The sequence below is a fragment of the Pseudophryne corroboree genome, chromosome 6 (assembly GCF_028390025.1).
Source record: "Pseudophryne corroboree isolate aPseCor3 chromosome 6, aPseCor3.hap2, whole genome shotgun sequence".
NCBI lineage: Eukaryota > Metazoa > Chordata > Amphibia > Anura > Myobatrachidae > Pseudophryne > Pseudophryne corroboree.
In genome coordinates, this window is record NC_086449.1 from 321,627,707 (window position 1) to 321,646,868 (window position 19,162).

The 19,162-nt window shown below is 38.8% G+C and overlaps 2 protein-coding genes across 2 annotated transcripts in view; both read left to right on the forward strand.

The window, feature by feature from the left end:
- Positions 1-2,510: 2,510 nt before the first annotated feature.
- Positions 2,511-12,251, forward strand: LOC134935232 (uncharacterized). The gene is made up of 8 exons (XM_063930421.1): positions 2,511-2,539; positions 4,424-4,527; positions 6,208-6,350; positions 7,600-7,791; positions 8,004-8,186; positions 9,019-9,178; positions 11,101-11,218; positions 11,990-12,251. Exons 2-8 carry the CDS (start codon positions 4,425-4,427, stop codon positions 12,090-12,092), a joined length of 1,002 nt encoding a protein of 333 aa, XP_063786491.1. The 5' UTR covers positions 2,511-2,539; position 4,424; the 3' UTR covers positions 12,093-12,251.
- Positions 12,252-18,117: 5,866 nt separating this feature from the next.
- LOC134932155 (uncharacterized) overlaps positions 18,118-19,162 on the forward strand; it is a 38,460-nt gene continuing 37,415 nt past the window's right edge. The window contains exon 1 of the mRNA XM_063926298.1: positions 18,118-18,455. The gene's annotated coding sequence lies outside the window, so the exon portion shown is untranslated. The remainder of the gene's footprint in view (positions 18,456-19,162) is intronic.

Below are 19,162 nucleotides of genomic sequence, written 5' to 3' on the forward strand. Positions count from 1 at the left end.
ACTGTCTTGTAGTAATACTTGACTCCTCCCTCTCCTCCTAAGCTTACCATACAGAAGCATATACAGATTTCACTCATCTGTTCATACTTCTGTTAAAATTTGCCTATCTGAACCTGATCTATTTTTTACTGTAGGTGAGATCTAATAAGGTTTTGGGTGAGCTGTATGTTTTCCATAGGGAAACATCTGAATGCAAGTTTGCACATTGAGAGTTTTGGTAAAGGAAGAAACATGCGGGTTTGCATGTTCTCACACCCTATTACATGTGTGGGTCTTAAGAAAGTGCTAGTTAATGCTAAACTTGGACCTTTTAAGAACTTGGATCCTATTACATTTACCCTCTTGTGTTAAAAGCCTGTACTGCAAGTAAAAATAAGAATTAGACCTAACGTTTTAGAATGTTTGACAATAGCAAGAGGGCAGTAGCCCTACCAGCTAAGAGTCTCCAGTCAGAACAAATTCAACATTTCATCTGCTCCCAGGTAGTGGAATAGGAGGGTGACAGGGGAAACAAACCAGCTTCAACAGATCAAATTTATTTATTAAGACTTTAATAAATCCACAAAAAAGGACTCGCAATAAAAGTTGACAAACCGAAATGGAACATTTAGAAATTCCTGCTCCCACTTACATCACAAAGTGTGTCCTACTCCTAACAGCACACAATTTATCCTTGTTGGCATGTTAAATTATAAACCAACCACCATAGTCACTCTATGTGCTGCCAACACTAAACAACATTCTTTTAGTCATTTATCCACTGAGCTTCAGAACATTTGTAAGGGTGCAGTCATTATCCTTGGAAATTTTAGCATGGCTCCAGATCCCACATCTCAACTCCTAGCCTCCCAAGATCAGTCCGATGCCTTCAATCAGATTATTGACGTTTTACAGGCAAAGCACACAAAGGTGCAAAATTGACATGTCCACAGGTCCTACTGTAGAATAGATTTGGCATTAGCAGACATATGGACCTAAGCTTAGATCATGCCTCCCTGCAGGTTGTCTGATTTGATGGTTCACCAAGCGCAGACGAGGGTATGAAGACTGTATACTTGCCAAAAGACCAGGCTCCAGGCCAGGATGGCTATATTGGCAATGTTTATTCCACATTCCAGAAGGATTTGATCCTTATTTTGGGAAATTTTAGTTAGGTTTAGGATTTGGTGTCACCTTGTACCCCTACTGACTGTACCTAACCTACTCTAATTATATAGTAGTTCTTTTTATCCCCCCTACAACCTTTATATTTATTTAATCTTGCATTTTTATCCTAAACACTGCTGAGTTTACCCTTATGTCTTCTATTACTCATGAGCTTTGGGTGACATTGACACTGGTTCTATTACAAATGCTACTTTTCTTTGCTTTAAGTTTTTTATTACATTGGGGGAACTACAAAATTGAATCATTTTTGCAAGGAGAAAAATAAAAAATAAAGATGAGTACACAATAAATTAAGGGGTACATTTACTAAGCAGTGATAAGAGCGGAGAAGTGAGCCAGTGGAGAAATTTCCCCATCAACCAATCAGCAGCTCTGTTTCATTTTATAGTATGCAAATTATAGATGTTACGTCATGTGCTGATTGGTTGCCATGGGCAACTTCTCCACTGGCTCACTTCTCAGCTCTTATCATTGCTTAGTAAATGTACCTCTAAATCTCTAAATCAGTAAAAAACTAGTTGCACCTGTGCGCCTCTCCGCACTTTTCAAGAAATGTCTCCAATCTGCTCAACATCTTCCGCTGACATTGCCATTGTGACCCGCAAGTCCATTTGCTCACCCATAAAGATGAATGCATTTAGGCAACAGTAGGACATGACATCACATAAGAGAACTTGCACAGTGGTTTTGCAGTTTTGCATTGTCCCTTATTGATTTCTCTCTTTTACAGTTAAATATTGTAAATGCCAATTTTAGATGAACACAAAACAAAGTGAGCAAAGACCTTTGCAGACGAAAACATAATTAGTTCTGCACAAATTACACAAATGTAGCAAGCAAAATGATGACATAATTGAAACTGATAGAATGTAAAGTAGATAACAGTGTTATCAGCGCTCTGTTTTGTGGAATTTTACATTTTAATTATTTATTTACTACAGCTACCATGTGGCTTGTTTACTAAGGATTACCAAGGCATTTTATGATTGATTGAGTATCCATTAGTGGCTTGTTCTGTATACGGCTCGATACACCTAAAATACAAGTAATCAATACAAAAAGGGGTGACTTAGACAGACCATTGCATAATAATGTAATAATTACTGTCATGCATATTATCTTTCTCCTTCTCAATTTGTATGTATATGTATTCCCCCATCCCCCAACTATTTACCCTCTAACTGACATACCCAAAACTATACCATATCTCTTACCATCTTTCTAGGTTCAACCGCTGCCAGTTATCTGATTGTACAGGGGACCTGCAAGTTGACAGATAATGGTGATAACGTAAATAGAGCTTGTTTGAATGTGTATATATAGGTTTGATTTTGTAGAGCTTTATCACTTTCTGCTGGACACAATCAATCAGGTCAGTAGTACCACATGCTTTTGAACTTGCAATATATAACATTCATTTAATTATGTGATTGTGTGCTATTTACACTATTTAAAAAAAAATTCTAACTCATTACCATTATTAAGAAATGGTTAATAAGCAATAATAATTTTACTACATTTTATATAACGTTACATAATGTTTTGTTATATATGTTTTTGGAATACAGGGGCAGATGTATTAACCTGGAGAAGGCATAAGGAAGTGATAAACCAGTGATATGTGCAAGGTGATAAAGGCACCAGCCAATCAGCTCCAATATGTAAATTAACAGTTAGGATCTGATTGGCTGGTGCCGTTATCACCTTGCACATATCACTGGTTTATCACCTCCTTATGCCTTCTCCACGTTAATACATCTACCCCACAGTTCCTTATAGTATGTCATGAAGTGATTGAACAACTTGTGTGTAAGCAGAAATGTATACACTACTGTACAGGGTTGGACTTTCCCTGGGAGCAGGGGAAATCCCTGGTGGGCCCCAGTGCATGTGGGCCCCAATCCCTCCTCTAATGTCAAGTTCCAGACTGTGCACTTGCTTTTTACATTGCTACTCTGTTAGAGGGTCCAATCAAATTTAGTTGTTGTGTTAATATATATATATAGGTTATGTACTGTGTAATGGTTTGCCATGTCTCTTAAGCATGGGCCCCTACAGCTCCATTCATCCAGTACGTCCCTTCACAACCCAGTCCAACACTGCTACTGTATATACAGTATTATCAATGGACATTTTATGAGGAACAATTTACTAGAACAGTAGTCATTCAAACATAATATAAATTAAATAGAAATGTATAGGACCTTTCCCACTGAAGTATAATTATGCTCATGTGTCTTGGAGAGCCATGGTCAAAATCAAAAGTCAGTGACTGATATAGGCATTTGGCCAAGAGAGGGCACTATTCAGTTGTGGTCTAAAGCTGATATTTCATGAAGGTGACTCCTGTTCGGGCAATTCACTTACAATTGATTTTTGTTTCTCACTTCCTTCTGTATTTTTCTGTCAAGTCTTTATATGACCATATAGAATAATTTTTATTTTGCCTGGTAATCCAAAAAGCAGCTTTCTAGATACTGTACAAACACAGGAGATATATATGTAAACCATACTATAAATGTAAGTGCCCGGTTATATTATTAAATGATACTGTTACGGTTTTATTGAAATGTGAATATGGGTACATTTTAAATACCAAAAATATATGTGAAAGAGGCCTAGGTTTCAGGGACTCTGCAACGCATAACCAGAGCCGAACACATTACCTGCTATACCAGAGGGTCCACATATAAGAACAGAGTGGGGTCCTTGGGTTCCAGAGCAGTTTTTTTGTGAGGTACAGATACAGAAGATCCTTTCGAAATGTGATTGTTACTTACACTGCTACTAAGAGTACATAACAATAGGCAGGGGACCCGACCTGAGCTGCATGTACTATACTGGAAGGTTGTGGAACTTTGTTTCTGAAATAGTCACCTACAGTATAGTATTGATTATAATAACAAATGTAGCTAAAGTACAGTATATTACTCACTATAGTTTTATCATGCACCATACTAATCATGCACCTGTTACTATTGGTCAGTCATCTGCCAAGAACATTGTAATTCCATTAATCATATTGATCTTTATATACATTATTTTGTAATAATATCTCTAATATTAAATGTGAAAAATGTGCAACTCTAATAAACAAGTTAAAGTAAAAAGAGCCCATTGTCAGTTATACAAGACATGTATGTGATTCATTAACCATACAGAATATTCAAATGAATATCTACCTAATAACAAAACATTCTCTTTAATGCAACCTAATTGAATAATTTTGACTTTATATTTCCTGTAAATATTTTAGGATGCATTTGGATAAGCAACTTTGGACATTGTCTGCGATCATCATATGTGCCTCTGCCACACATTTCCTTAACCAAGAATGGAGTGCCTGGAAATCCAAATATGGTAACAATATTTTGCTAATCACCTCACATAAAGCAGAAATAAGCAATAACTGTGGGTTGATCGCAGGTCTGCAATTCATTACAGTAGCTCCGGTCACAAAAAACATATGGCTCAACCCACAGCTAACTGAATATGCCCCTGTGATGCCAACAAAGATCCAAAAGAATTTGGCATTATTTGTATATCAAAATATTAACATGATCAGACAGAAAAAGATAATTGTTGTCAGAAAAGGGAGATTTTGTATCTTAGCAAAGAGTGTGTTTCCTTATCTTATCAGAATAGATTATTTAATCAAATAGGCAATACCTTAAGTTGTGTCATAGGAATACATACAAAATCCTGGCAGATAGGACAGACCGACACTGGCATTCCAATGCACCGAATCCCGGGGTCGGGTAAGTATGCTTAACTCCACCCCCCCCAGCAGCCTAACCCTAACCCTCCCTGGTGGTGCCTAAACCTGACCCCTGCAGCCTAACCCTTCCACCCCCCACCCCCACCGCAGCCTAACCCTGCCACACCCCACCCCCACCGCAGCCTAAACCAAGCCCCCTTCCCGCCCCTGTGTGCAGCTAAAGTCTAGGAGACCCCGGCATACTTATGTTCGGGATGCCAACAGTTGGGATTCTGGTGTCGGTGTTCCAATTGATTTTGGAGTTCCAGCACTGGGATTTTGCACAGGTATTTCGAATGCCAGCTTCCTGACCGCATCCCATGGTAATAAATAAATGTAAAAAAAAAAAAAAACAGAGCACTCCCTAAGTCTTAAATTTATTTATATTTAGTAATAGGTATCCTGTTTTACAGAGCAAAACATTATATTTTTATAGCAAATATTATTAATTCAGCATTAATTTCCAACATGAACATTATTACCCTAAGGCGGTGTTTCCCAAACTGTGTGCCGTGGTCTTTGTAATAGTTAATTATATAAGGATGACATAATTCATACTCAAGTTAATGTTTTTTTTCTGAATTTCTTAACATGAAACTTTTGGACAAAAAATTCTGATACTCTAGGGTGCCATGATTCAAAAAAGTTTGGGAACCACTGCTCTAAGGCAATTAGTCTTTTTCAACAATTCGAAAAAAAACCCAATGCCTTTAAGCATCAGAAAGTATGCAAACCACCAATATTCAGGAATCCTGTCAGTTAGTTTAACTATCCTTCTATAGTCTTGTTTTTATATGATGTAATAGCTACATCATTTAATAGATAGCTATCAAGCAGGGACGTGCGGTGAGGTAAATGGCTAGCACCAGAACCATATTTACACACAATATATGAGCCAAAGGGGTCATGTGGGCATTATACACAGGTGCAGCAGTATATACTGCTGGAAATTTGGTGAGTGTTAATTAGAGATGTGCGGAAAATATAGACAGGGGAGGCACTGCCTTACCTGCCATAGACTTTTTACTCCAGACATTTTAGTCCAGCTATAAAAATGATTAGAATAATACAAAGAAGATATTTCAAATATATTCTTTGTATTTTTCATATACTTTATATAGTCAAAACAGTGGCGATATTCGTTAGTATGACAAGAAAGCCTCTGCCTCACCTCACCGCACATCACTGCTATCAAGTATGAAGTGATCATTATATTAAGACAATAATGATACAATAATCATAATCTGTAATTACTGACTGCATATAATACATTGTACGTGCAGAAAAGAAATATGTCACTGTACAGGAGGAGCTGTTTCGGAGGAAAGCTTGGGAGGACACCTGGAATAAGGTGCAGAAACACAATCAATTGTTTGAACAGGGTCTTACCAAATATACAATGGCCATGAACCACTTTGCTGATATGGTGAGTCTAAATTTCAACCACAGTTTGAAGACTATAATTTCATTTATCTATTTATACCATATACAGGAATGGGTAACTTTAAATACATTACTAAATCTATTGCTAGAATGTATAATCTCTGTAAAGCAAAAATCCCCTTTAATTATTCCCACGTTACATATCAGACTGCCTTTTACCTTTTCAAAAAAATTCCCAGCTACAATCCATCACAATAGAGAGAAAAGGGTACACTCCAAAATATGTGTTTTTGTAATATAAGGTTATTTCTGCCATCCAAAAAGTTCTGTGACTGTATAAGGAGCAAAACTCTGCAAGTCGTGTCATTTTATACAGGTGATAAAACATATGCCTTTTCAGTAACAAGATGAAGTGGGACAGATGAGTGTACTTTTATCCCCACTGTATGCTGTACCTCTACTATTTGTACACCCTGCCAGCAGCAACTTACGCAGTACACGCCAGGTGGCTGACAGATGGTTCCTCCATGGGCTGGATGTACTACATGTTGATCTATTCATACAGGGTGTATATTATTACACACGTCGGTGAAAGATACATGGAGACGATGGTTATATTGGAAACCTACTCTGAGCTTGAGGATGCTGCAACCACCCCCTTTTGTGTCCCCTCTACTAGGCATGACCTATTCCACCCAGGGTGATCCTGCAAAGTGTGACCAAGATGGCTGCCTCGCTTGGTACCTTTCCTCTGTAGAATATATAACCCATCGAAACTATTACCCAAAATGATTGCACCAACCCTGCCATGTGCTTATTGTTCACTCTAGGTTCTCTGTTTCTTTCAGTGTGGTTTCCTATGTGCTGTAATACTAAATCCTGTGTACTATGTACTATGTTATTGTTATCTGTAGAGCGACTTCGAGTCCTTTATTATTACTTTAATGAGCGCTATACATTTCACTTAAATGAGTCATGTGATACAGGTAACATCACTGGTCACCAAAAAGAAAGATATATGTTGACTGCACACTTGCATGCATACCTTTTCTTTATATATTGAACAAATGTGGGCTAGAGTTATCAAAAGCACACCACTAAAAAATGACCTGGGAAAAGATATAGTTTGTAGCAAGGGTTGATTAATTGACAGATAAATAACAAATTAGAACAGAAGCTATTTCAAATGATACTTTAGCTAACATTCTACAAAAATTCATTATAATACATTGAGTATGTTTGGTGTAGGTAATACAGTACCTGTTGTTTATTATGCAATGTTATTGTTTCAGACATCAGAGGAACGTAGCTCCAGAAATTGCCTGTCCTCAAAAAAGAATTTATCATCCAAGAAAAATATTCCTGTGCAGGTTCATGGAAAAAACCTTAACTTACCAGACTCCGTTGATTGGAGGGATTCAAAATGTGTGACAAAGATTAAAAATCAAGGAGGATTCTGTGGCTCCTGCTGGGCATTTGCAACGGTAATACAACATATATCAGTGTAGATTTAGGGCCTAATTCAGACCTGATCACAGCAGCAAAATCTTTCTCTAATTAACTGCTTTTTCCCAATGTTATATTATTTCAAAGAATTACGAAAGTCTAAATTCTGTGTTTTACTAAATTCTAAACTGTGTGTTTTACTAAATTCTAAATTGTATGTTTTACTAAATTCTAAACTGTATGTTTTAAGGTGGGTGTGATTGAGTCACATTATTGTATCCAGAATAAGGAACTACTTGTGCTGAGCGAGCAGCAACTTGTAGACTGTGATCATGTAGATGAAGGCTGCTGTGGAGGATTGCCCACAAATGCTTTGGAATATGTTACACATCATGGTGTCATGCTGGCCAAAGATTATGAGTACTCAGAAAAGGTAGGATCATTACATTTTAATATTTATCATAAAAATAATACAAGTCTTAATCAATCAATAAATAGAGCTTTGTGTTAAGAATCCATACATGTACAGGGGGTAAATATGGAAGCCTCTGGCACATGTTTTATGTCAAGGCCTCTGGCACATGTTCTTTATGTCAGCATGTACAATGTTGACTTGTAACATGTTGAAATATTCACAATGTCAACATGTGACCATAACCCTAACCAGTAACCCTAACTGTAATGTCAACATTTTCTAAATGTTAGAGATCAACATTTTAGCCGTCACATCATAACATTTGCCACAGTGGGGGAGATTCAAATGTTTGAAGTCAGTTGGGAGTCTGTTTTTTCCTATCTAATAGACAGGAAAAAACATACACCCAACTGACTTTTTTAAACATTTGAATTCCATCCAGTAAATGTTGACTTACTGAAAGCATACCAATAGGAAAGTAGCGTTCACAAAAGCTCCACAATTAGACTTTATCAACTTAGAAAAAACTCAGTACATATCCTGAGCAACAGAGTTTTGATGATAAGAGTTTCTAATCTTTACATTTTCCTTTTGTCACTTTACTCAACAATTATAACAAAACCAGCCACATAACACATTATTATACTTTTTGAATGTAGTAATACATTTTGTAGATTCCAATATACTAGTTACAGCATCACTAGAGTCTCATCCTCAGACCAACCTGGACATCCTACAAAGGCCTTTCATGCATGTTCTGTGTAATTGTTGTGGATTAGAAAATTGCTGACTATGTTATACAGGAAATATCTTAGGTGATCAATCACTGTTTTCCATGTTTCCTGCTCAGAAATATACCTGTTTATACAAACCTGATAATGCAGTAACAGTTAATGTGAGCAAATACTATGTTCTGCCTGGAGAAGACAATATGGCATCATCTGTGGCATTAGATGGACCTATAACAGTTGGAATTGATGCAAGTGATGACTTTCAGATGTTCAATGATGGTAAATGACATTGTGTAACAGAAAATTATAATCTTGTTTAACTCAACTGGCCTAACTGAGTAGTTATATAAAGATTAACCATGCCACCCATGTTCTGCAGTCCATAGAAATATGAATTACTATCTGTAATGCCCGGCCTTGTCTTACTTTATTTGCTTTGTCACCACCATCACCGCCCCTTCTCTCTCCCACCTACCCACCTATACTCTCTCCTTACCTCCTTTTCTCTAGTCCCTCTCTCTCTCTGTCCCACATCCTCTTTTCTCTCTCTTGGGGGAAATGTATCAAGCCTTAGAGAGAGATAAAGTGGAGAAGTTGCCAAAAGCAGCGTCTCTCTTTCATTGTAGAGACGGTGCTAGATAAATGAAAGCTAGAGTTGATTGGTTGCTTTGGAAATATTATTTAAAATAGTGAGGCCCTTAATAGGTGTGCATAAAGAATATGTCTACTGTTGTATTATATAGTTTGACCAGAGTTTTCCACTATACTTTTGCAAATATGTACATTAATGTAAACTAGTAAATATCCATTCATAAGGTAACTTGAGTCAGCTGTCTCTTAGGCAGCACGTTTTGGGAGCAACAAAATTGATTTATTTGAAGAGAAATAAAATTAGCATTTAAAATTATTGTTTATTCAAGACTGTTGGGGCATGAAGAGCCCACCAAGAGAATGCAGTGATAGGGGCACATGCTTAGGGGTCCTGGACAGACACTTCAAAGGCTTGGTCAACCATTACAGAAGACATGGCATGTAGACGACATGTGTGCTACAGTGCATGGTCTGGGCCCCTTTATAAATATGCATAGTAAATACTAAAAGTTGTTACAATATAATTTACCAGATGCTGCACTGTAGTGAACACACCATTCTCCTGGGAATGCAGTATACAGATGTGTCCTCACACATTCTTGACTGCGATGCGTTTGTATTCCAGCCTGGTGGTCCCGGTACAGCGTAATGTAGCGTGAGCCTACGTACGGGAAAAAGTCACATTGCAGCCACAGGCAGCGGGAGAGCGATGCTTTGGCTGTCCGCTGCAATAGGGGAAGGCACTCAATAGGAATGGGCAGCGTGGAGCTGTTCTCCCGCAACCCATTCCTATGGTTATTTTTTGTATGCGGCATTCGTGAGAGCGTGCGTATGCATACTCCAGCTAATAGCAGCAGAACAATAGGTTGCTGCTGGTACAATGTACCACGATTATGGCAATGCCATGCCAAGCAATAATGTACTGTAAAGATGTGTGAGGACACATCTGTAATGTAGCATATGATTTTATGATTACTAACAAAGCACATGATGGTGATCATGTCTATATATACCACATTAATGCATATGATAGGAGCAGGGCCGGTGCAAGGTCTCTATGCACCCTAGGCAAAGCTTCAACCTGGTGCCCCCTAACCTGCAACCCCCCCTGCAGGAGGTGCATCAGGGCTATGAAGAGCGGCCATGGGGGCGCCCCTCGGGAACCATAGTTACATCTGCCTCCTATGTGCCTTCACATGACTTGATGTTACTCATGTCGGCACAGAGGAAGCGCTGAGGCATTATGTAGTACAGCCTTATAGTGGTAGATGCACCTGATTAGACCCGCAGCAGCAGCCAGCGCAGTGTAAAGGAGGAGGCCGCATACAGAGACATCCATTAGTTTTTTGCTAGATGAATTCAGTGGAGCCCTCCAGGAGCTGGCGCCCCTAGGCAGCCGCCTAAATCTGCCTAATGGTAGAGCCGGCCCTGGATAGGAGACTCATGTACACAACAGCTAGTGTTTAAAATGTATGAGAACTAATGAACATTAGGTCTAGTACAGGCCAAATGCAAGACTTTAAAAAAAAAAGTTAATTTAATCACTCTCTGTAATATGTTATACCAATAAAGGATAATAGTAATGATAATAATATGCATTGTTATATCAGGTATTTTTGTTGGTGACTGTAGCGAAGAGCCAAATCATGCAGTCATTATAGTGGGATATGGCACAGAGCATGATGAAGAGGAAGATGAGGATATAGATTACTGGATCATAAGGAACAGGTATGTCCTAAATGTTAATAGTCACAGCAGCAATCAGGTTTTTGTAGTTTCTGCGACATGGGACAGATAAGGGTACAAATGATTAAAAAAATTGATTCCGTCAAATTCAACTGTTGCTTTACAACCAATTCCACAATACTGTAAATGAGACAACGTATTACAATAGTGTGTGCCAAATTGTTATATACGTGATTAATAGGAGACATAGCATAAAGTAAACAGTACATGTCAACCAGAAGAAAAAATCTCTGTTAGTGTATTTGAATGCAGAATAATTAATATAATATGAGCAACACAATAAAGCAATTCACTATATATGTTGAAGGGAATCTGTGAATGTGTAGTCACACATTTGCTTGCAGGTATTTAATGTCTAACATGACCTCATTGGCTTTCAGAATTCTTCATACAGGGTTAAGGCCTCCATACTTCTGTGACGGGTTGTCATAATTTCTCAATCTCCGACACTGGGTCATGGAATCAGGAATATTCAGCAAGTTTGGAGATCTCGATTCCCCAGTCCTAACACTATGTTCAGGATCTACAAATCCGGGATTTTAGGCATGAAGAATTTGCCCAATTCTTTGAAGGGTCGCTGATCATTGATAGATCAGTTCCGGTAGTGTAGGGGGAAATGAAGGCCAGATATATGGGGGCCTATAGCCGCAGAGGAAGGAGACTATGAATTTCAAAGTTTTAAATTGCTTCTAAGATGTTCTATTGTATTAACAATAACACATTTTTCATTATATTTCTTTTTATTTAACACAGCTGGGGCGAGGAGTGGGGAGAGAAAGGCTATGCAAAGATGAGGCGTAACGTTAACCTGTGTGGTATAACATCAATGGCAGCCTCTGTGGATTTGGTGCACTAGTTCCCTGTAGTCTCATCATTGAAGAAAACAAAAGTCTATATGGATTAACCCCCTATATTATTAAACAAAACATATTTGTAACCATGCCTACAGTACTTCTCTTGTATTCTTTAATTTCTGTAGCATAATTTGTAAATAAAGATTCATAAGCAAGTTTGAGACTGTTTGAACTTGTATTTTTGTGCAAATATCTTATAGAAGAGTACAGTACAAAGCTTTAAACTAATTATGGGAATGTGATGTTCTTAATTAAGGATAAGTAGAATGCATTTGGTTGGAAAGTGTAGCAGTAGCAGTAGTAAAATTAGCATTATTGGTATTAAAAATTGATTATACATTTACTTATAAAGTGGCAGCATATTCTGTAGCACTCTACAGGCTATATGCATCAGCGCTTGAAGAGTGATTAAATGGAGAGAGAAAAAGTATCAGTCAACCACCTCCTGTCATTTTTCAAACACAGCCTGTAACGTGGCAGTTAGTAGCTGACTGGCTGGTATTTTATCTCTCTCCATTTTATCACTCTCCAAGCGATGACGCATCTAAAAAACAGTAATAAAACAAGACTGTGGGTGGTATCCAATTAGCCACAGTAAATTACCATGGCTAATTACCTCGGCCGGGCAATAGTTGCAAGAAAAAGTATGTGAATCCTTTGGAGTTTCCTGGATTTGTGCATAAATTGGTCGTAAAATGTGTTCTGATCTTCATCTAAGTCACAACAATAGACAAATATAGTCTCCTGAAACTAATACCACACAAACAATTATATGTTCACATGTTTTTATTGAACACACCATGTAAACATTCACAGTGCAGGGTGGACAAAGTATGTGAACCCCTAGGCTAATGACTTCTCCAAGAGCTAATTTGAGTCAGGAGTCAGCCAACCTGGACTCCAATCAATGAGACGAGATTGGAGGTGTTGGTTAGAGCTACCTTGCCCTATAAAAACACACGCCAGTTTTGAGTTTGCAATTCTCAAGAAGCATTGCCTGATCTGAACCATGCATCGCAGAAAAGAGCTCTCAGAAGACCTACGATTAAGAATTGCTGACTTGCATAAAGCTGGAAAGGGTTACAAAAGTATCTCTAAAAGTCTTGATGTTCATCAGTCCACGGTAAGACAAATTGTCTATAAATGGAGAAAGTTCAGCACTGTTGCTACTCTCCCTAGGAGTGGGTGTCCTGTAAAGATGACTGCAAGAGCACAGCACAGAATGCTCAATGATGTGAAGAAGAATTCTAGAGCTGGAGTCAGCTAAAGACTTACAGAAATCTCTGGCACATGCTAACATCTCTGTTGACAAATCTACCATACGTAAAACACTGAACAAGAATGGAGTTCATGGGAGGATACCATGGAGGAAGCCACTGCTGTCCAAAAAAACACATTGCTGCATGTTTGAAGTTTGCAAAAGAGCACCTGAATGTTCCACAGCACTACTGGCAAAATATTCTGTGGACAGATGAAACCAAAGTTGAGTTGTTTGGAAGGAACACACAACACTATGTGTGGAGAAAAAAAGGCACAGCACACCAACATCAAAACCTCATCCCAACTGTGAAGTATGGTGGAGGGGGCATCATGGTTTGGGGCTGCTTTGCTGCCTCAGGGCCTGGACAGATTGGTATCATCGACGGAAAAATTAATTCCCAAGTTTATTAAGACATTTTGCAGGAGAACTTAAGGCCATCTGTCCACCAATTGAAGTTCAACAGAAGATAGGTGATGCAACAGGACAATGACCCAAAGCACAGAAGTAGATCAAGAACAGAATGGCTTAAACAGAAGAAAATACGCCTTCTGGAGTGGCCCAGTCCTGACCTCAACCCGATTGAGATGCTGTGGCATGACCTCAAGAGAGCGAATCACACCAGACAACCCAAGAATATTGCTGAACTGAAACAGTTTTGTAAAGAGGAATGAGGACAAACATAAAACACATACACATGAGTTATACAAATACTGTATCCTAAGAATAGTAGAAAAGTTTCCTCAAAGTCTTGTATAATGGGTTCAGATGTCTGCCCCTTATGTTGACCAGAGAAGAATCACAAAATAGATCCACATGGGTTTGTAAATTTCAGTTAGCACAAACCTTTTGAACTGAGCAGAAACAGAACACAGGAGATTCTCATGTAAATGAAAATCTCAATTACACAAGCCATAGTATATCAATCATACAAGCCATAGTATATTAATTGAACCAATTAGAATCATCATACTGTATATCCACATGTGTAATGTTGGTACCAAGAAAAAATAAATAGCAAAATTAAGATAATTAACGGTACCTTATCACAACATAAATTTGAAACCAGTCCCAAACTACTGTAGTATAATATATGCAATTCTGAAAGACATAATAGATAATGTAGCATTATAATTATGCAGTAATATCACTGTAGGAAAACAGCAGAAAAAATCTATGAAATGTGTGCCTGGTTTCGGCTATAAGCCGCTTGTGTGAAACAGTGACCGGTTAATAATAGTCATTTTGAGATAATTAGCGGTACTTAATCACAACATAAACTTCAAACAGATCTGAAATTACCACTGAATAATGTATGCAATTTCTAAAAGACATAATTTAATGCACTCACATCATGTAGGGAAATAGCAAAGATGGAAAAAATAATGACAATGTGTGCCAGGTTTCTGCTATTAACCTCTTGTCTGAGACATTGGGCCTGATTCAGATTTGCAAGTAAAGCAAAAAAGCTATTAACTTTGTGTCTGTAACAAACCACGTTGCAATACAAGGGGAGAAAAGACATTATATTTTTTCTGTGCACAGTAAATACTGGCTGCTTTTACATGTTGCCCACGAATGTTAGACAGCTTATTTTTTCACTGCAATTTAGATTTCAGGTTGAACACACCCCGCCCAAATCTAAGTCGCTCTGCATGTTAAATCTGCCCCACTAACAGTGCAAATGTGGTTTTGCCCAGTTGCTTTTTTTTTTAGCTTTACTTGCAAATCAGGATTAGGCCCAATGACCAGATAATGGGAGCGCCTATTAGCTCACAGCACAAGAAGTGTCTCTGCATCTTCTTTTAACCCTGGTGTACTGTATCTCAAGGAATGAGATGACTATGAGTTAATGAGAGTAACTATACAATGGTGTGGTAAAGAGGGAGTGGTCTTCAGTTTGCCGGCTGTCGGGATCCCGGCACGCAGTATACCGGCGCAAGAATCCTGACAGCCGACATACCGACACTTTTTCTCCCTCCGCCGGTATGCTGGTCGCCGGGAGCCCGGCCGCCGGCATACAATACTACACCCGTAAAAAGGTCATGTTGGCCTGCTGAAATGTATCTTTGTAAAATGTATTGGATACAGTACTGTAGAGACAAAATAAACCTTACATAAAGATAAGGGGACATAAAAAAAAACAATATTTATTAGTAGGTATAAATACTCCAATCTACATGAGTAAATTAGTGGTTCAGATTCCTTGGAATCCAAGACCACCCAAAGTTCCGGGATCCAAGTAAATCTGAGCTGCGTCTCTGGTTTTGCCGCCAGACTTGGATACCATATTGAGGCAAAACGTCATCATCCTGAATGTCAGATTCTCACGGGTTATGGATTCTATATAAGGGACCAGTGGCAGGGACTCTGTTCTCAGGCACACTGCTGTATGCTGCACTGTACTCTGCTGGTTGAAGTGGCTGTCATGTGTCCAAACTCCATACAAGTGGCTGTACTGTACTGTGTCCATACGAGTGACTGTGCAGTATCCAGACTCCATATACAAGTGGTTGTGCTGTGTCCATCTTAATTGGCTGTGCTGTGTTCATTAAGTGGCTGTGCTGTGTCCATCCAGAAGTGGCTGTGCTGTGTCCATGAAGTGGCTGTCCAGTGTCCATCTGTTCCAGTGCTGCTGACAAACCTGTCCAGTGTCCATCCGCTCCAGTGTTGATGACGCAAATGTCCAGTATCCATCCACTCCAGTGCTCACAACACACCTGTAAGTGTTCTTCTGCTCCAGAACTGACAACGCACCTGTCCAGTGTCCATCTGTTCTAGTGCTGATGACGCACCTGTCCATTGTCCTCCCACTCCTGTGCTGATGATGTGCTTGTCCAGTGTCGATCCACTCCAATGCTGACAAAGCCAGTGTCCATCTGATCTGCTCCAGTATTAAAAGAAAAGTAAAAAAAAATTGATTAAGGTTTGAAAAAATGGTAAAAAGCAAAAAAAAAAAAAAACTTAGAAAAAGTCAAGAAAAGTAAAAACAATTAAAAAATAAAGGTTGAAAAAAGCAAAAAAGTAAAAAAAGTTGTTTTTCTTTTGTGCTGTACCTCATTGCGTATTCATGACATACAAGTTTTGTGACAACGCAGGCTGTACTCCACTGTGTATCTATATCATACAAGTACTGTGACTTTGCAGGCTGTACCCCACTGCATTCACAAAAGCAGTGTGAATCTGCAGTGTCATTTGCTAACACAATTTAAAATAAAGTTAAAAACAAATTTTAAAAAAGTGAAAAAAATAGTTTTTCTTTTATGCTGTACCCCACTGTGTATTCATAGCGTACAAGTACTGTGACTCTGCCAGCCGTACCCCACTGTGTATCCATAACATATAAGTAATGTGACAATGAAGGCCGTACCCTACTGATTATCCATAATGCACAAGTTCTGTGACTCTGAAGGCCATACCCTACTGTGAATCCATAACATATAAATACTATGCTGTGTGGCAATGTCTCATAGATGTGCTATAAACTGCCGTGCATTTGTGCAGCTGCTTTGTTGCTTAGTAACCAGCCAGCTCGCTGTAGTCTTTGGCCTAAAGCGAATGAGAAGAAAAGAAGATATTGTGCAAGAACAGAAGTGCTCTCCAGGTACCACGTTAATTCATAAAAACACCAAAGTGTAAGAAATGTAAAGGAAACTGATTCACCAAAATAAAATCCTCTCAGACTCCTTCTGAGATACAGTAAGACCAAATATTGATGTAGACTCCTCCTCTTCAGGATTATTCTCAGCAGCAGTATTTCCAAAACTTTAAGTGAACCTGAAAGATATAGGTGGTCATTCCGAGTTGATCGCTCGTTATTTTTTTTTCGCAATGGAGCGATTAGTTGCTAATGCGCATGCGCAATGTCCGCAGTGCGACTGCGCCAAGTAAATTTGCTATTAAGTTAGGTATTTTACTCACGGCATTACAAGGTTTTTTCTTCGTTCTGGTGATCATAGTGTGATTGACAGGAAGTGGGTGTTTCTGGGCGGAAACTGGCCGTTTTATGGGTGTGTGCGAAAAAACGCTGCCGTTTCTGGGAAAAACGCGGGAGTGTCTGAAGAAACGGGGGAGTGTCTGGGTGAACGCTGGGTGTGTTTGTGACGTCAAACCAGGAACGAAACTGACTGAACTGATCGCAGTGGCAGAGTAAGTCTCGAGCTACTCAGAAACTGCTAAGAACTGTCTATTCGCAAATCTGCTAATCTTTCATTCGCAAATCTACTATGCTAAGATACACTCCCAGTAGGTGGCGGCTTAGCGTGTGCAAAGCTGCTAAAAGCAGCTTGCGAGCGAACAACTCGGAATGAGGGCCATTGTGTCTCCTTTCCCACATTTGATTGAGGATAAATGGAGACACTAAAAGGAGCCAGACATACAGACCGAAGCGGAAGTCAGTCATGCGTTCCATGAACCCGGAAGTTCCGATGTTTGCGTTCCACAGCAAACGTTGTTATTTCCCAGACTTGATTTCCTGACTTGATTCTTGCTATATACATTCTATTTGTTTTCTAGAACTTGTGTCTTTTTAATAATTTTTTATTTTTATTTTTAAATGGTAATTATGCTGTTTCATGGTTTTTTTTTTATATGGATATCTTGTGGATACACACTTTTGGACGTTATTTGGTGGAATTTACCGTCACTTTTTAAATACAAACTATCGTTCTTGTGACTGGGAAATAACAACGTTTGCTGTGGAATGCAAACATCGCAACTTCCGGGTTCGTGGAACGCATGACTGACTTACGCCTTCCGGATCGATTGCGCATGCGCAGTAACGGGGAAACGCCGGTTAGCGGCGACGAGGTTCACCTGTGGATCCAACTTGTATAGGGTATAAATACGGACATTATGAGCCTTCTGAAATAGGACTAACCAGTCTGAAATGCGTTAAGCATGGCTCACGTATTTGTATGTTTTGGACTCCAGGACCGGATCATCATTATGAGGAACTGTTTTTTCCTGTGTGGAACTGGGCATCCGGAGCTTGGGACCTATCCACTGCCAAACCATCTAGAGTACCAGGAACCTCCCAGGGTATAATATCGAGATTGCTGTGTCTGATGGAGTCTATTGTGATATGCTGTTTTTACTTAAGTGTCTTGTAAGTGCAATCTGTAACATTAAATATTTTCATTTTAAAAGATTGCTACACTATGTCTGGCTCTTTTTAGTGTCTCCATTTATCCTCAATCAAATCCATTGCGAAAAAAAAAAAACGAGCGATCAACTCGGAATGACCACCTATATCTTTCTGGTTCACTTAAAGTGTTTGAAATACTGCTGCTGAGAATAATCCTGAAGAGGAGGAGTCCACACCAATATTTGGTTTTACTGTATCTCAGAAGGAGTGTGAGAGGATTTTATTTTGGTGAATCAGTTTCCTTTACATATGTTACACTGTGGTGTTTTTATGAATTAACATGGTACCTGGAGAGCGCTTCTGTTCTTGTACAATATCTTCTTTTCTTCTCCTATGTTTTAAGTGTATGTGAGATGTACACTTAATTGTGCAGGTTGTAGCTGCACCCAAAGTTTTATTGCGCATCTTGTTAAAGTTCTTTCTTATTTACTAAAGAGAATGAAAACATTATTGTGAGCTGTTATGTGGTCAAAACTGACCGGAAATTTAATGTTATTGAGGTTAATATTACTCTAGGAATAAAAAAGGATTAAATTATGTGATTTTAGAACCAGCCATGAAATTTTAGCAAAACCAGAACCGGATAAAAAAATAAGAACCAAAACCGTCAAAAATGGTCAAGTGCATATCTCTTGACTAAGGGGGTCTTTCCGAGTTGTTCGCTCATT

What these genes read in the sequence shown, in the direction of transcription:
- LOC134935232 (XM_063930421.1), top strand. Translation starts at nt 4,425, where the DNA reads ATGCATTTGGATAAGCAACTTTGGACATTGTCTGCGATCATCATATGT. An exon ending in TGCCTGGAAATCCAAATATG is followed by an intron (nt 4,528 to 6,207) that starts GTAACAATATTT and finishes TTGTACGTGCAG; the next exon opens with AAAAGAAATATGTCACTGTA. An exon ending in ATTATGAGTACTCAGAAAAG is followed by an intron (nt 8,187 to 9,018) that starts GTAGGATCATTA and finishes TTTCCTGCTCAG; the next exon opens with AAATATACCTGTTTATACAA.